General features: G+C 39.5%; 2 protein-coding genes across 8 annotated transcripts in view; one reads left to right on the top strand and one right to left on the bottom strand.

Moving 5' to 3' along the window:
* Nucleotides 1-12,932, top strand: part of HERC1 (HECT and RLD domain containing E3 ubiquitin protein ligase family member 1) — a 266,405-nt gene that overhangs the window by 233,899 nt on the left and 19,574 nt on the right. The window lies entirely within an intron of this gene.
* Nucleotides 5,039-12,932, bottom strand: part of USP3 (ubiquitin specific peptidase 3) — a 66,956-nt gene continuing 59,062 nt past the window's right edge. The window contains exons 9-15 of the mRNA XM_030576964.1: nt 11,397-11,543; nt 9,049-9,155; nt 8,801-8,881; nt 8,144-8,262; nt 7,906-8,019; nt 7,719-7,786; nt 5,039-5,943 (exon numbers count right to left, since the gene is read on the bottom strand). Of these exons, the coding sequence (XP_030432824.1) occupies nt 5,778-5,943; nt 7,719-7,786; nt 7,906-8,019; nt 8,144-8,262; nt 8,801-8,881; nt 9,049-9,155; nt 11,397-11,543 (802 nt within the window). The 3' untranslated portion in view covers nt 5,039-5,777. The remainder of the gene's footprint in view (nt 5,944-7,718; nt 7,787-7,905; nt 8,020-8,143; nt 8,263-8,800; nt 8,882-9,048; nt 9,156-11,396; nt 11,544-12,932) is intronic.

Genomic DNA, 12,932 nt, shown 5'->3' with positions numbered 1-12,932 from the left:
TTACTCAGCATGGCTGAAGCAGTTCAGTGGTGTTGAGCGTAGGCTGAAGCTGTTGCTAGTGCCCTTGATCTAGGCATGGGAGAGGCAGACTGTTTGAAAGTGGAGAAAAGTACTGTAAAGTGGCAGTTAGGTGATGTCTAATCTCCGACAACAAAAAGGCTAGGGTTGGGTTTGCAGCTGGTACTAGGCAGCAATAGCACCCTCGCTCTAAGGTGTGACCCAGCCTTTACTTAAGTAGATTTTAAACAAGATCTTTTTCACTTGTATAGCACAAAAAGTCTTTTAAAAGGTGTGGGGCAGGGGGAGGAACAGAGGGAATCAGTGTGATTACACACAACTGTAGCTGTTAGGATTTTTTCTTCTATGTCTATCTCAATGCAGGATTGTTTCTTTCAGTGTATTTATAAGTACATAGGCCAGTTGGCTTTTAAAGACATCCAGCATTGGCGCCTCTTCCCACTTCATTTAGGAGACTTTCCCAGCACAAAATGAATGAGGCTGTGTTAAGGTTTTCCTGCTAGTCATCAGAAATGTCCTTACAATACTTCTGCTAATTAAGTTTTTTGCCTCCTTGGAGTTTGCCCACAAATACTTGGAGGCCATTATGTCAGTTATCAAGCCTTTTTGTTCCAAAAGCACTATCTACTGAACCAATGGAGAAAAGGCCTAAGCATCATATCATTGTTCATGCATTATCCCCCATAAGGTTCTACATGCAGGGTAGAAAGTGGTGCATAAAAATAACAGCTCTGCCCTCAGAAGGGGCTTAAGTCTGCACATCTCTGATAGCAGAGGGGGCTGAAGCAAAGGGACAGAGCAGCAAAAATGGTCTCGCTGATTAGTGCACCATTGCTAACCCTGGTGGTAATTAAGCAGGCACTAGCTCCAAGCTCCTGTTGGCTTGTGGGACGATATCTATGGTTGGATTTGGAAAGGAATATGCTGAACAGAGACACAGTCACTAAATGGGAGGCCCTGTAGTGCCATGTCCATTTACAATATTTTTCCAGCAACAATTTGTTAGCAAAGGCACTTTGTGCCTCTTGTGGAGACCAATCTAACACGATTCTGTAAAGCAGCGTCCTGAAGTACTGCAGCACTCACAGGAGAGAAGTGACATTTGAAAACAGGTAGCTGGTAAGACAGTCCTTTTCTATGGCCTTGCCACTGAAAACAAAGTTATAGGCTACAATAAATATATTGTGGAGTTTGATACTAAAGATGGCAATTTTGGATAGCTAGCTGAATCTCAATCCATTATAAATTACTTATTCTCCTCTTAACACAGCTCTGCTAAACCTAAAATGTCAGTTTGCACAGAGTTTAATCGGCACTGATTGTACTCAAATCCCAGAAGTTAAGTGATATGGCTACAGTTAGTTACACTTTGGATTGAGCTTAGTTTACCAGTGAAAGTGAAGCTACTGAAGTTGCATTTAACACTTTCCCTAGAGGCACCTTGAAATTGTCGCTTTCTGTCAGGATCTTTCATGACTTGGCCTAAGAACAGATTGAAATCCATAGCCTTTGTCTACATCTGACTAGTGCTGTCTACAGCTGGGGTGAAGTTGCCATGGAGGGGTGTGGAATTTTCACAAGTGCTGTGGGAGGGTGAAAACTTTTAGCATAGGCCAGGCCTCAAAGTTACTGTGCCTCATGCACTGGGCTGTTTTGTTGTGTGTATATTAAAGACAATAGCTTGATGAAGGGGCAACTAGTGGCCTCTTCGCAAGGAATTGTTAATTTCTATTGTAAAGATAAAGTATTTGCATATAGGCCTGTATATACTTCCTGTTTCTTAACATGAGCCAGGTGCTCAGGGTGGATGAGAAGGGGTCTTTCCCCCAGCAGCTGGTAAGAAGAGGCTATGACTGTAAAACCACAGAATAAGTGGCAAAGATGTAACAGTAGTTAAGGAAAGGAGGAGAGGAATGTTGCCCCCCACACTGCTTTTACTTGTGAACAAATAGCACCTGCTGATAAAGCATTTTTGCTTGTGTGATAACTGTGTACGGTCAGGGACATGCACATGGTGTATTACTTTTGGTGTAAATGTATATGCCCAGTGGAAGTTAAGAGCACTGTAAACATGACATATCCCAAGTTAGTTAGAGGCTAAATAGCAAATAGACCTAGCTAAAGAAGTTCTGAAAAAATGCTTTTGTCATCAGCTATTTCTCAGAAGGTAAAGAAGCTGATTCTACTGCCTCTGCACAAAAGTCTAAAAAGCAGTTTTACTCACACAGAGTAATAATATGCTGAGAAGCTGGGACAGGATAGGAAGTTTTTCACATTCTAAAGAGAGCCTTTAATGGCACATATGCCATAAAAACATTTTATGATTGTTACTTGCATTCACCCCATTAATGCACAGTCAATGGTCCTCATAGAAACTTACACATTAGATTTTAATGGTAAACAATTCCATCTATGGCACTACAGTACTTCAGGATATTCTAAAGCACAACGGAATGAGAGTTTTCAAGGTGCTGATTACCTCCTCATTAGTAAGAGACAGACATCAGAAATGAAACAGCATTAGGCAAACTTTTGAACAAGTGTCATGCTTTCCATCCATTCAGCAAGTCTTACAAATGGCTTTCTGCCTTTGATACAGGTCCACACTGCCTTGCACCATCAAGAAAAAGATGTAAACCCACTCCACATGACATCGATGATCACTGGGAAAAGCACCTTTGACTGTACTCCTTGTAGGCGCTCACCCCCATACTGTATGGGATCAATCACCATGCAGTCTGCTGAAGCAGGGATGAACAACTGGGAATTCCCCCATTGTTTCACATAAACTGCATTTCCAGTTGTAGATGCAGCTTTAAACAACGAGCGACACGACACCCCAAGGACCACCTTTTTCTTTTGGTGTAGAATACCGGCCAAGTTCTTGAACTGCAAAAACCACGTGCTTGCAGAAAGCAAATCAGACCAGCAGTGAATAACAGAAAAGAAACAGATTGGGCTTAAAATGTCCTTTTCCCCACCCTGCTCAAAAAAAGTAGATAAATATAGGATATACATGTAAGGTTAAAAATTTAATACTAAGCTAGGTGCAGTATAGGTTACTGGGTCAGTGCTCAGTTGCCTTTTTTGGGGGGGGGAGGGAGGGCACTGACTAGAATACAGTGGATAAGGAAAGTTCTCCACCTGGAAGAGAAATACTTGTGTTGCCACAAAAAATTGTTTATACTGTCCATCTGTGTTTGCAGTGGGAGTAAGCTACATTAGGAAAGGATTTACAGTGTACTTGTCCCATAGATGCATATGGCTGAGTTGTAGCAAACTGCTTCAAGAACAAACTATGACAACTGCATGATGTTCTGATAGCCAATGGCATACATCATATTCTGTTTAGCACATGGCCAAGACAATTCTCTTATGATACGTGAAAAGTGGTATTGAGAGGAAATGTGTAAGACAATATTTGGGCAAAAAAAGCTGAGAGAGAAATAATCACCTTTAAAATAGAGGGAATAATGTTGATGAAGTTTATGAACTTAAGTTCCTAAAAATACAGAAAGGCACATTTACATCACTGGGTGTCTGAACAATATGCACTAAATTCACTGCAAGTTAAATAAATCGACCAGATCATGTCATGATTGTTATTCTCAACACATATATTAAACAAATTCTAGAGCAATTTTAGTGCTGGCTCAAGTGCCTGTGGCCTAAGGTTTAATCCCCAAAATTACATCCTGAATTGCCATCAGTGGTGAAATGAACTCTGCCAATTACTTTTTTATTGTGTTTAAATGTGATAACAGCTGCTGGTTCTGATCAGAACATAAGCTCTAGCTGCAGAGGTCCAAAAACAGTAGTTAACAAGCTGATGGCTACAGTTTGAAGCAATGAATAATCTATTTATTGTTCAACAACAAAATAAAGACATCCTGGTATATCTGCCACTTAACATATCAAGTGATAGTCACTATTAGGTTTAGGTAAGTGTATAGTTTACATATTTTCATACACAATTTAGCAATACTGAACATTTCTGCAGTTTTATATAAAGCCAATTTCTTTTTAAACAACATCTGAGATGGATCAAACAGGTAATTAAAACTTTTTTTGTTTGTTTGTTTTGCAATTGTCAGGCTTCCCCAGTCAGGAGCGCTGGTGCTTAGTCAACTAATACTGAAATGCATTCTACATCTACCTGCTGACAAATGTGGCCCTTCAAGGAGATACAACCAGGGGAAGGCAAATGTTTTTACTCAGCTAAATATAAACACACCTGTTTGTAAACTCTTGGGAATATATCACTAGTAAGAGGGGTCTGGTGGGATAGCTGTCTTGGCAGGCAGAGAGCTCCAGCCTTCCCACAAAAACTTTTGAGATTATGGGAGTGTGGTGAAAGGCAGTAGGCAAACAGAAGAGGAGGGAAAGGGGAGTTCAGTGTCATTCAATCTATACTGGGCTCTTCTCTCTCAGCAGTACCAGAACAGCCGAAATTCCAGCTGCTAACACTGAATTCTTCCACTAAGCTGATAAGAGGTTTAATATAAACAGATGTCTTACATTTCAACTTCAGAAATATCATCTTGCCTCTTCTTTTGGTCAAGAGACCATGAAGAATGGTGCACTACTAATTAAATACTGCAGTTAGTGAGGGTATATGCTCACCTAAAGGGGCAGCGTTAGCTCCACAATTTGCATGAACTGTAATATCCCTGCATATAGACTTAAATGCATCTTCCCTACCAGTTTGAGCCTAAGTCTGGATTAGGTATAACAACATACCATGCAAAGTCTATCTCCAAACCCGCCTTTCAGTCCTAAACAGAGACTGGTGGTTTTTAATCACGCTGAAAGGGGATGTGGGCAAATGGGAGTTATATTGAGACAAAAACCTCTCCTGTGTGAAGCCCCCACATTCACAGTGGCCCAACCCCATGGAGCCTGCTAGCTTCAGAAGCAAGTGCTTGCTATCAAACTTTGGGATAAATGCTAAAAATTGAGATATCACTCTAGCAATTCCATTTCAGTTTTTAAAAAGTAAATTAAAATCCCAAGACACGTATATGATTAGGGTAATAATTTAAATGTCTCTTTTGTAGGGGAAAAAGTACAAATGAGAAACACTTGAATTTGCAGTACAAATACAACTGAATCAACTATTTATTTACAAGGAGTCCTGAAAGACAGCAGCCTTGATACACACTGATAGCAGCAATTACCCAGTCTACTTAATGATGCCACATCTCATCTCTTCTGCAGGCAAAGAGTGATTGTTCAGAGGTCACTGTTAAGTTTCTTGCACTGGGGCAAACAGTATGTGCAAGCAATTGCTTGATTTAAAAGTGATTCAATCTTATCTACATAACAGCTGTGAGAGCAGCATGAAATTCTATTGCTCTTCATAATCAGGAACACGTTTCTCTTGCTTATAAAGAGGATACAAAGCTTCTCTGATGTAAATGTGCCTTTAGAAAGTGAGAACTGAAAACATTAATATAAAAATCAAATAACTAAGTAGTTCATGAAACTATATATATAAAAATTGAGTTATCACAACTAAAGCAGCAAATCAAAATATCTGCTGAGGTTTTCTGGTAGAACTTAAAAAAAAAAAAAAAAGGTTAGTTTGTGTCCAAGTTCAATAAGTCAATGTCCAAACCACCATTGACACAACAAAACTAAAACCCACACGAGGAAGTTGAAAAGTGCACAATGAAATTAATAGTCTTGGATCAAGTATTTATGGAGAATTGGAAATGTTTTGTCTGAAGGACTTGATAAGTGAGGATTAAAAGGAGGTATTAAAGTTTATCAGATCCAGATTTGGCCTGCCGATCCACATAGAAGAGGATGTAGGCCTTTGCCTTTACCACGGTCTCTTCATCGGTCAGAGTTACAGTACTGTCATTGAAATGGAACCAGCGACCTTCATGAGTTGCATAGGCTGTGTAATGTCCAGAGCCAACGCTGAAAGCAATGAGACACACAAAGTGGGATCAATAAAAGGAAATTTACCACCTCATTCTGCGCTATACAGGACAACAACAGGGCAAGCACTAATTGACTATATTCTATCATAAGGCTTCTCCCAGGTTAGAGGGTGGGAAACTGAACAGCCTCCATAATTGGTCAGCTTAAACCCAAAGGCATTAAAAGGGTAAGAAAGATTTTCCATGCAAAAGCATCTTTAATAGTGTCAAGATTTGATACGAACCACATGCAGACAATTGCTTCCTTTTTGGGACTTCATAAAAAGTATCTAAGTTTTAGCATAATCCAAGCCCCCAAGTCCTTTTGCAAGCAAAACTCCCAGTGAACTTAAATACAAGTTTTACCTCTGTAAGATTAGATTCAGTAGCATTTAAGATAAAAGTAATCATCAGCTTACAAACAGAAATAAAATTTGAGTTTTACCATGTTCTGTCATTTAATTTTATATTCAGAATTCCTTCCAACTAGTTCTAGCTGAATCCTGCTTGAGTTACCATGATTTCAAACCAAGTGCACAGGGAAAGTGTCATCACAACGAACATAGGTTGGAAACTAACTGAAGTTTTTATACAGATCACATGCCATGTCTTGGATCCTTGTACATATAATTAAGAACCAGAAAACAGCCAAGTTTCATTACTCATGCTGCCTCAAGACAAGGCCATCTCACACTTGCATGGCTAACAGCTGTATCTTATATATCATCATAGTTCACACCCACCTAATTCATTCCAATCATGTCCAGTTTACACTGATGTCCACTACAACTATGTTTTGTATTCTCTGAGCTTTCAAGCAGCTGCCATGGGCGTTCTGTGGTAGTGCTAATGAAGACTCCATTTGAAAGTCAGACCGTTTGATTTAGTCCTACTTCAGATATCAGACCACTCATCTTTGGAAGAACGCAACAAGGGCAGCCTGCTAGAGTGAACGTTTTCAAATACATGTTTGCTGAAAACACCCTCAATTCAACTGAGATAGAACAGTGAGTTCTAGTGACAACAGCAAGAATTCCCACTATTAGAAAACAGCATAGTTTCTTCTAAAGAATTGTCCTACCATCCCTCAATCTTGGGACTTAATTACACAATATCCTGGAAGAAGAAAGTCATCATGTCACTACTACTGACTCTCAAAGGATCAAAGACTGCAAAATATCTTTAATTCAAAATACAACTACTATCCAACTCCAGAGCATCCCAGTTGGCTCTCAGTTTGAAGCTTCACTCCTGTGGGAGAGGACCACTGCTGTCAGTCTGCCAGTCCAAAGTCTACATTGTTCTAGATGAGCACTTTCCCTTTGCATAAACCTGCATGTGCTTTCAAGTTGAACAAACAAAGAAGAAACATTGAAATTTAGTTGTTAGTGGCTAAGTGAAATGTCAGTTTTTATGGCCACCGGACCTCTCTCTCAGCTTAAATACTTTCCAGAAGGACTTTACTTTCCAATTTGAAAGAAGCAAAGGGACAATCCTCATTTTTAATAAGTTTCAGATTTCCATCTGTTACTCAGGGGACAAGAGTGGAGACTCACAGCAGGAGACCTCTGATAGACTGAACAATTAACATTTTTGGTAAAAGTCCCCACTGGAATATAAAGCTGCTTTTTATTTCCATGTTAGCACAGCTGCTAACAGAACCAACATGCACATTATGGGTGAAATTCTGACCCCAATGAAGTCAACAGGAATTTGGCCATTGCCTTCAATAAGGCTAGTACTTCACCCCAGGTACTCACTGAGCATACTTACCCTGAACCATGATGTACGACAACAGCTGCAAGATCATATCGACAGCTTTCTGGGCCACTGTTCTCCGGCTGCAGTTCAAAGTAGAGAAAACAGCTTTTAAGAAGTCAACTGACACCTTCTATGTTCCATAACATATGATAAAAACAGAACAAATTTCCAGTGTATACATCAGTAAGAGTCTCTGTACCTCTAACAAGTAGCATTTCATGTCTAGGTCCCGGAGGGGAAATTCTACATATGTATCAACCTTGTTTCTCAGATATTCTGTCCAGTGAAATCGTTTCAAGTGTAAGCATAGCACCTATAGTATTAAACATGAAAGACAGAGTTCATTAGGTTAAGTCTTTGATTATGGTTACATATGTTTATTGGTCAAGTTATTAATTCCCTTTAAAGTTTCACCAGACACTCATATTTGCACTTACCTTTGGTAGTTTCTGAATCCAGAATTTTTTGGTGGATTTCTGTTTCTTTTTACATTTGTGGCACATATAGAGCTCTGTCTCATCAAGTTCTTCCAAGTCTGTAAAACTGCGAAGACAATCTAAAAGGAAGAGAATTCAGAAGCACTAATAAGAGACCAAGAGATGACTTCTGGCTGGTTTTTAGTGGGCAGTTACTCTTTGTAGGCAGTCTCTTCATAAAGGCCAAGGACTGAACAGACATGGACCCACTAACCCTTACAGATCATTTCTGAAGCACACTGATGAGGTGGTGGGTGATGCTTGCACTGCTGGTGCTAGACAGAGGAATTCAGGAGCCAGGGCTTGTAATCCAGCCATTTTATAGTACAGTAATAGTTTCAGTGAAAGTCAGGCAGAAATATAAGGTTGAAAGAGAAGAAATCAATCTTAAACTGGATCCATGTAATTCTGAAAATAGTTACTTTTGGGCTCTAACTCAAGAAATAAAATCTCCGTCTCCCCAAAGGTGCTATCATGTTCCAGATAAAGAACTGAGTGGGATATGGTTGCAGTAATCACATTTACAAACACTCTGGGTGAAATCCTGGCTCCACTGAAGTCAGCTGAAAGCCTATTGATTTCAGTGGGGCCAAGATTTCACTCACCACGAACTCTTACCCCGTAGTGTGCACATTGGTCCATTTTCTTGATTCTTAGTACGTTTATTTCTGAACTGACTTGGAATATCTAGTGAAAGGTCTAGGAAAGAAAAAAATACAATTGAATTTCTTAGATCAAAATAAAAAGTTAGTTCTTACTGAAGTTTTACATTGTAAAATCTCAGCTCCATCACAGATTTGTCAGCTACATGAAGATTCAGAGCTTTAATGTGGTAGCCAATACTTTGAAAGAGAAAGATACCTTACCTAGGAATGGATCAAACTTTCTAGATTCAGTTCCACATATTAAGCAGTTTACTTCATTTTGAAGAATGCCTCCAAATATAGCTGTGACAACAGTAGAGGCTCCATTTCTAAACAAACCACCATGAAGGAAAGAAACTCATCAGAATTTCTGTTTTACGCTGCATTTTAGCATGTGAAATATTTTATTGCTTATAACATGTCAAAAACAATCAGGCAGTTTGGTCTGGGTGTAACAAACAAGGATTGGGTTCATTTACATGGTCCTTTCACTCATCACTAGATTCCATGGAGCAAATGTTAATACAGCAAAGATATTGGAACCCCAGACGGAACAGGAATCTATACTCTATGCAAGTACTCATAAACAGATCTTCAATGGAAAAACTAGATAAGCATCCCAAATCTTTTTAAAGGCTATGCTTATATACAGTTCATTTTCTTCAGAGCGCATACGATTTTAACATTATGCGGATGTTATTTTTAAGAGCAGTTTTCTATGTGACAGCTCTCTCTCAAGCTAGGTGAACTAGGGTGTATTTTCTCTTTGAACCTGCTCCCTACTTTTTACTTCACATCTTTAGGGCTTTTTAAAGCAGGTCACTTCCAAAAAGACATTTTCATTGCAAAAACATGCTAAACATTGTGTCATTGTTTCTTTGTTCATTCATAAGGCACTTATAATCTTTTTGTTTTAAAAGCTTCAAAATAGAAGGAGATTCTTAGCTAGAGTGCTAAGTCAACCAGCCAAAGCAGCTCTACTATATGCACCATGAGATGTGTTTCCATCACGTAGTACTATATGAAGAGGCAAGGGAAAAACCCACCCGATCAACTTGTGCTTGTCTGATACAAAACATCAGGCTAACTGCCAGGAGCACTGCTTTCTCCTGATCTTAGCCCTGGAAGCCATCACAATGGCAGAGGTGGTGAGAAAGATGAAGGACAACAGAAATAAGTAACAACTGGGGACACTGACCTTTTAAAACATTCAAGTGTAAATGCCTAACACTGCCACATTTTGTCAGGTTCTTAATGCTTAATGAAAACAAATATTTCAAAGTAATTAACATTACAAGAAACCAGAATAATTTGCTAGTTTATATTGTCAGGTTTCCAACCACGTGCCGGGCTGCAGAAAACCTGCGCTGTGAGATTACAAGCCACCTCCTTCAGCCCTGATTAATAAACTCTCAATATTTCATATAAGGCAAGTTTATAGCACTATCTGTACACTGCTCTCATTGGAGCAAATCTTTTTTTTCAGGCAAAGCTGCCGTTCAAGTCTCAGTTCCAGGCTCAGATCAGCTGAGGATTGCAAGATTTTCAGCCAGATATCTAAAACCAACCTTGCAACATTCTGTATTCAAGTCTAACAGGGTTTTTAGATACAGTTGATTGCGGTGCATGTGTTTTGCATGAACCAAGAAATTTAATGACTAATGTTATTTAATACGAAAGATCATACTACTAGTGCTGTAAGACCAGTGACTTCAGGCACAACAGTTATAATTACAGAGTTAATTAAAAGTGGGTCGTAGAACACTTGTAACATACTGTAATCAAGCCTATGCAGTACTCACCTGCCCTGCTCAGGCCTGTTTAACTTGTAATCCCTTTTCCTGCATAGATCAGGACAGACATAACTCTCAGATAATCCTAACACAGGGAGTCTGCCCAGTGACCAAAATCCAGGCTGAACTGACTGTTAACATTCCTGCCTAAAGCAAAATAAATGTTTTGGTCTCAGTGCTGTTTTCAATCTAGCAGAGCACACTTAGAAAAAATAATTCAGGAAGTGTCAGCATTTCCAGACCAAAAGATTTGAAAGGCACCCAAATGTGCTTCACTTTCAAAACGGAATGATAGGAAAACTGAAGGCAAACCCTACATTATCAAAGGCAAATTAAAGCAGCAGCTGCTTCAAGGGTATCTCTTAGCTGAGATACAAATACAGAATGTTGTATTGCTAGAAAAAAATCCAGTTATGGCAAATCTTGAATGTACTGCCACTTCCTGTTCCACTCATGTAAAAAACCTGTTGCCCATTTATAATTAACATGCCACTGATCAGTGTGTAATTTTGTCTAGCCTGAACTCAAGACAGTTGTATACAAAAACTACACAACTACTATGAAAAAAAAAAATCGATCCAAGACACACTAAGACTTTGGTGCTTTGACAAAGTGGCTCCACAGTGTGATGCTACTTTAGCTTATTTCTTTAGATATTTGTTTAAATATACAAAATAATGATGTCATAGGGTAGTTCACTCCCCTGGGATACTGTGATTCATGCATGGAGCCCCATCATGATGGTAAGTTGTTGAAGTAATTAAAACAATATCTTACATGCAACATTTGTTGCTTGCAGAGAGACCTGAATTTTCTTGCAAAATTACCGAGCGAGAAACACCATTAAAGCCTCCTTGGAGTTCCAAATGTAGATGGTCCAACAGGTAACGCATGAACTCATGGGCATCTTGTTGCTGGTATCCCCTTAACACAAAAATATTCAGACAATTTAAAGAAACTGCATCTTTATTTCTGACATATTGGCTCAAAGTAGTTCCAACATTCAAACCAAAAGAATAGCCTGTTACTTAATATCTTGTAGGATACACGTGTTTGTGCAATTTCTATTACTTTGGCTGTACTCGCCACACATCTCTGGAAACCTGGAGTGAACTGGTCTAGACAAGCTAAGCAATTAGTTTAGATCAGACTGCAATATGATCTCAAAGACACAGCTTGTATTATGCTCATGTGTACAACTGGCAGAATTCTAAATTTCCCACTCCTCTTGTCCAATTTTTTTTTTAAAAACTTTATATTTAAAAACAAAATTCCTTGTTTTTTAAAACAATACAAAGGAATGCTGGACACCGAGCAATAATTGTACATGTACTTGATTCTTGCCTCTTGAGCAGTTCTGACACGGGACAGGCAGTAACTCTCACTATTGTGCAGCAAGGAGGGTTGGACCTTCATGGCTAGCCCATATTGCAGGTGGGGCAGAGTCACACATGTGCCAAGCCACTGCAACTGCTGACCAGTTGTGAACCTATGTGGTTAAGGCCAAGCACTTCTTTCAAGTGCCTGAAGTGGTGCAACCTAAAAGGGAACAGTAGCAGACGGAGGTGGCTCTCTCTTAATCCTTCCCTCAGGGTTGCACAATCACTCCCGCCCTTCCCCTTTGGGGTTATTGGTTATCAGTCTGTCACTCCATTTGTATAGGTTTGTTTGTTGCATGGTATATTAAGAAGGGATGTGGCATTCATATCCATAGGGGGGAGAGGCATATTTGGACTTGGAAGTAACTGTGGTTTGCATTGAGCAGGTTTGCAGTTTGAACTGATCATCATAAATGATGCACAACATACTAGAATCTTGGACTGGGAAAACCTGGTTTTACATCACACTTTTTTGGCATCTAAGAGATTCAGTAGTTTTTGGACAAAAGTTCTGAGCAGATTTTCTTCAGACACCAGACCCATCATTTCTTTTAACACTGTCAACTGGCTCTCTTCTCTCAGGTAAAGGGTTTCATTCCCAGGCTGTGTTCTCCACAAGCCTCCTGCAGTAATAGCACGAGCTCTTTGAAATGACAGGAATGTATCCCCCATCCCTTGGCTGGGCTACGGAACGGTGTTTAGAATTGTATGGAGGGGTTTCAACCTCCACTCTGGGTAATCTTGCAACATCTGAGTGAAGAAATGCATTTGAGGCACAATTCTTCTCATTACATTTGGACTCAGACACCCAACTGACTATGGAAGTTTGTAGAGTCTCTGAAGTACAATGGATGCAGTAGCAGAAAGATGTTGCTCACACAAGAAGCAATCAGTACTTCACTGCTAGCTAGGCTGTAGGAAGCCAACAGCAGTC

Source organism: Gopherus evgoodei, chromosome 10 (assembly GCF_007399415.2).
Source record: "Gopherus evgoodei ecotype Sinaloan lineage chromosome 10, rGopEvg1_v1.p, whole genome shotgun sequence".
Classification (NCBI taxonomy): domain Eukaryota; kingdom Metazoa; phylum Chordata; order Testudines; family Testudinidae; genus Gopherus; species Gopherus evgoodei.
Note: the sequence above shows the minus strand (reverse complement) of the source record. Positions and strands in the feature narration are given on the sequence as shown.